This window comes from Dendrobates tinctorius, unplaced genomic scaffold (assembly GCF_039654945.1).
Source record: "Dendrobates tinctorius isolate UK_male_01 unplaced genomic scaffold, ASM3965494v1 ptg000028l, whole genome shotgun sequence".
In the NCBI taxonomy this organism is placed as follows: Eukaryota; Metazoa; Chordata; class Amphibia; order Anura; family Dendrobatidae; genus Dendrobates; species Dendrobates tinctorius.
In genome coordinates, this window is record NW_027361696.1 from 45,465,706 (window position 1) to 45,470,390 (window position 4,685).

The following is a 4,685-nucleotide window of genomic DNA, read 5'->3' on the forward strand; positions in this document are numbered from 1 at the left end:
ACAGTGAGTAGTCTTTTGCACTGAAAATATATTTACACACACACACACAGAGTCTTGAAACCATTATTTTTTATATAAACAGTAACAAACTTGTATAAACCACAAGTAAAAAAACAGTATGAAACATACTACAACATAACGACAAACATTGTCGGAATAATGTAACCCTGTCAACAGGACAGGCAAGGTGTCTGGTGGCTACGGAGGTTTTTGGACCCGACTAATTACTTATTGATTAACCAAGCATCAAAATTGTTGGTAGTCTGGATCGTAGCTATACGAGGGGTATAGATTTTGAGACCACACCTGACTCATTGGAGAGTTTCCATGTTGTCCAATAGTTTGTGATGGATTTGGGCGGCCATAAACCAATGAATCTGGATGTTCCGGATGAAAGGATGGCGCGGGCCCAAACCGCTGCGATGCATCTGCTGCTGGTGGTGGTGGTGGCACACTGCGGGGATTACAAAGGTTCATAATCCCAGTGATTATGTCATTGGAAGGTGTTGGAATTGATGCTGTGTCAACAGACATAATAAGTACATGTACAGCTGACATTATTAAATTCTGACGGTCCCGTGTCATGGACCTCAGGCGGCTGGCTATGTTTACCCCAAAAGTGTCTAGTTCATCTTGATGTCTGACATTATCTATAAGACTGAGTGTTCTGCTAGTGAGTTGTTGAATTGCACTAGCAGAATTCTCAGTTGTTGTCCCTTTTTTTTGTGCTGCCCTTGTCGATGACACGGGACGGCCAGAACCTGCCCGTATCCAAGTGCGCCTTGACACACCACCACCTGGGGTACTGCTAGCGGCAGATGCAGTAGCGTTAACAGTGGAGCCAGACGCCTCCTCCACGACAGAGGACACACTGGTGTCCAAACAGGAACCACAACCAGAAGGTTCGGATGCTGTGGAGGAAATGGCTGAAGAGGGCCTGTCATTCGGAGGACCTGGAGAGCAAGACATGTCCTGCACCTCCTCGGCCAGACCCTGTTCCGGGCTGTTCTGTTCAGTGTCCATTGACGTCCCGGGACTGATATTTCCATCCGTTCTGTAGAAGGTAGAACAACTAAATTATTATACACCAAAAAACAAGAGTCAAATTTTATAACTGAGCAGAAATATAAATAAATAATGGATACACTCGGGAATGACATGCGATTTTAGGGTCTTTTTTGGAGCATCAAGTATACCTCACGGAATATAAACAAGTGATCAAAGATGGGTAGCAGCATATGGGGACATAGTCTATGGCCTAGCATATTTGGGAAGAATCTATGGAGCATTTTGGAGCCAAAACAAGGATCATTATATCTTTACCATCTTATGTGGCCATTTTGTACCTTTGTGCTACTTTTTATTTTTTTTTACGTTTTCATTTGTCTATTTTCAACAGAGTCTCAACTTCCGCTTACCAAAAATCAATATTCCCCCATTGTTTTGTCAAAGAGACACACCGCACTACGACAACAACTACAAATGTCCAGTCATCATCTAGAGCCACCGTATATCCATTGTTTTGACAACAGCCATATACAACCCCAGTTATCAAAGCGCAATGTACCTCCGCAAATTCCTGCTGGTTAAAACAAACTGCAGCAGATCTGCAAATGGAACCTTCTTTCTAGGAGGTGAACTTCCGCTTGGTGTTTTCATAGACTTTACCAGCCTGTCTGTTATGGAGCGCCAACGATTTTTAACATCATCCACTGCAATGAAATCAAATAAAAACATTACTTTAATTTCAAAAATTACAGGCCAACTTAGTACTCATAATACGAACTTACTAATCTGTTTTTTCCCAGCTCTTGGAAGGTCAGGCCACTGCGGATATATTTCCGTCACTATTGCTGGCCAAGCATCCCTTTTATTGTATGTTCCTTTGTATGCCTCGCTGGCGCGGTCCCACACTTCAGGATGTTTCTCTATCTGGAAAGTGAAAATTCCGTGTTAATACGTGTTATTTCAAAGTAATGTGAAATACAAAAGTCCGTTTTATCTCTATAATTTGGTCAACACATGTAGAGATATATAGCCACACTAAAACACACCTAGGCCTAACACAATGACAAACCCCACACTCTCTGTATGACACCTGTGTAACAAAAGATACGGCAAGGATGGCCTTATACGCTTTCCCTAACACCACACCAATTCTCCATGGCTAAGGCGAGTTTCACAGTAGCGCCTTTGAGTTTTTATTATAGACGCATGAATTAATACTATTCTATAACCATGTTCAGGCATGATACTAAAAAAGCTGACGTGCGCATGGCAATCCACGCTACAGCGTGTCCTTGCCACACAAATGACCTTTTTTTTTAAAAAAAAACACAGGTGAGGCGGAGGAAAAATAATACCATTTGCGTACGCTGTGCCATGGCGTACTGTTCAAAAACCAAAATTTAAAAAAAAAAAAAAAAAAATGGTACGTGTGCAACACCATGCTGAAAAAAATTAAACATAGGGATGCAGAACGCATGCGCATGGACGCGCACGAAATGCAACCCTAGAAACAATATATTTTTTTATTTAACACCGAATCCAATGCCTGACCCTTGATTTTAAAATATATACACAAAATTAAAAATATGGTTGACATGAAGTCATCAATGTTATGTTGTTTATTAATGGTGTTAAATGTTTTTTTCTAATTTAGGGGTTCAATTTCGGTGTATAATCTAGAAAAAATTTGGCGTGGGCTCCCGCGCAATTTTAGACACCAGAGAGGGAAAAGCAGGTGAGTGACGGCAGATTTAAATAGCCTAAGAAGGGACCATTTTTTTGGCCCCCCCGGCTACAAAAATCTGCCGACGGACACCCCATAAAGGGCACATCTGTAAGATGCGCCTTTTATGGCACTTAACCCTCTCTTTTCCCACAGCCAGGGGCATATGGGGTAATAAGGGGTTAATGTCACATTGCAATTGGAATGTGACATTAAGCCGGGTTAATAACAGATAGGCGTCAATCAGACGCCGATCCATTATTAACCATATATTAATGAAGGGTTAAAAAAATTAACACAAACAATATTTTAAAATTTTTTTATTGAAAATAAGACAACTTGTTTTTGACCATTTTTTATTTCTCGCCCAATCCATCCATTGAAGAAAGAGAGAAAAAAAAAAAAAAAAAAACATTCATTGCTGACCTGAGATCAGCCCAGGAGTGTGAGAAATTTTCCCACGGTCCTGAGTTCATCTCAGGACAGCATGGTAGTCTGCGCATGCGCAGACCGGACCGCCCGAGTTCACCCGAGCAGCGCGAGCTGACTTCGGGTGAAGTCGGTAAACAATGAGCCGGGGCGCTTTACGGCCCCGCTCATTGTAGCGGCGTCGGGAGTTTAGAGCGGCCACATGTTATGTGGCTGCTCTAAACTTTAGATCTTTGTGGGACACTCGTTTTTATGGGATGGTGCGGAGGGTAGGTATTTTTGTGGTTTGTTTTTTTACATTTTTATTTAGGTTGAGTATGGTCTTCGGGGAATTAGCAGAATAGGTGAGTAGGGGTTTTTTATTTTTATTTTTTTTTTAGGTGGCGACGTCGGGGACAGGTAATTATAATTTTTTTCCACAGGTAACCACTGGCCACCAATGAAAAAAAATTATTTGACACTTTAAAAGAAAAAATAAAGGATGATGGGGAAAAAATGATAAATAAATATATATATGGGGGGGAGGCAGGAATTAAAAAGGCGCATTAATGGAGGCCCTAAAATTAAATATTGGCGGGGGACAGGGAAAATAAAAAAAATATTCACAGCAGGAACGGCGCAATGGGAAATACTGCTCCCATTGCGCTGAGCCTGCTGGCACTACTGTATGGGAACACACATAGGCCGATGGGACTAGTAGTCCTATCGGCCTATGGCAGATAGCAGGCCCAGCAGCGGTCACAGACGCCCCATACACTACATCCACGCCATATACACCACACACTGACACATACACAGACACCACGCACACACACTCACCACGCTAATCATGAAGGGGACATTCAGCTCCATCCGGTCGTACCACTCCATGCCTGCAGCGCCAGCCATGATGCAGGAAGAAGGAAAGGATTATGGGATTTCCTTCTTCCTGTATTGGATGGTCCTTGCATGGCATGATGGGGCATGATGGGATGGGCTAGATGTCATTTCCTGGCCGCATGCGGTATTTACCGCGAAAAAGATGCTATTTTTATTTAAAAATGCGGTTTATATGCGATCCCATACAACCCTATGGGGCCGGGATCGCCGCGGATCCGCAAAATTAATGAGCATGCTGCGTTTTTTTCCGCGATGCGATTCCGCCACGGGAAAAAACGCAGCATTAGCACAACAGAGCGGAATCCCATAGGATTGCATGGCATGCTTATTTTTTGCGATTTCGCGGCAGAAACGTGCGGTAAATACCGCCGCGGAAACGCGAAAATAACTGATCGTGTGAACGCAGCCTTACAGGAACGGACAAATATACCTATCTGGGCCTAGAGATTCACCGTTCAGGGAGCTTCAAACAAGCCATAGAGACCCTGAAAGACAAGGCATGCAAAACCTTCTATGCCATCCGAAGGAAACTCTACCATCTAAAGCCACCAGTGAGGGTCTGGTTAAAAATCTTCGATTCTATCATCGCCCCAATCCTCCTGTATGGCAGCGAAGTCTGGGGTCCTCACACCTACCCAGACTGGTC

At 43.2% G+C, this 4,685-nt stretch overlaps 1 protein-coding gene across 1 annotated transcript; it reads right to left on the reverse strand.

Annotated features, from left to right (window-relative positions):
• Positions 1-246: 246 nt before the first annotated feature.
• On the reverse strand, positions 247-4,048 carry LOC141084999 (uncharacterized). The gene is made up of 4 exons (XM_073569925.1): positions 3,980-4,048; positions 1,791-1,932; positions 1,568-1,712; positions 247-1,054 (listed from the first exon to the last, which is right to left on the reverse strand). Exons 1-4 carry the CDS (start codon positions 4,046-4,048, stop codon positions 247-249), a joined length of 1,164 nt encoding a protein of 387 aa, XP_073426026.1.
• Between the last annotated feature and the right edge of the window lie 637 nt (positions 4,049-4,685).

Bases quoted from the DNA above. Each gene is read 5' to 3' on its own strand.
- LOC141084999 (XM_073569925.1), bottom strand. From the start codon at position 4,048: ATGGCTGGCGCTGCAGGCATGGAGTGGTACGACCGGATGGAGCTGAAT. The intron at 1,933-3,979 runs GTGAGTGTGTGT...TTCACTTTCCAG, and splicing joins TCCCCTTCATGATTAGCGTG to ATAGAGAAACATCCTGAAGT. The intron at 1,055-1,567 runs GTACATTGCGCT...TACCTTCTACAG, and splicing joins ACCAGCAGGAATTTGCGGAG to AACGGATGGAAATATCAGTC.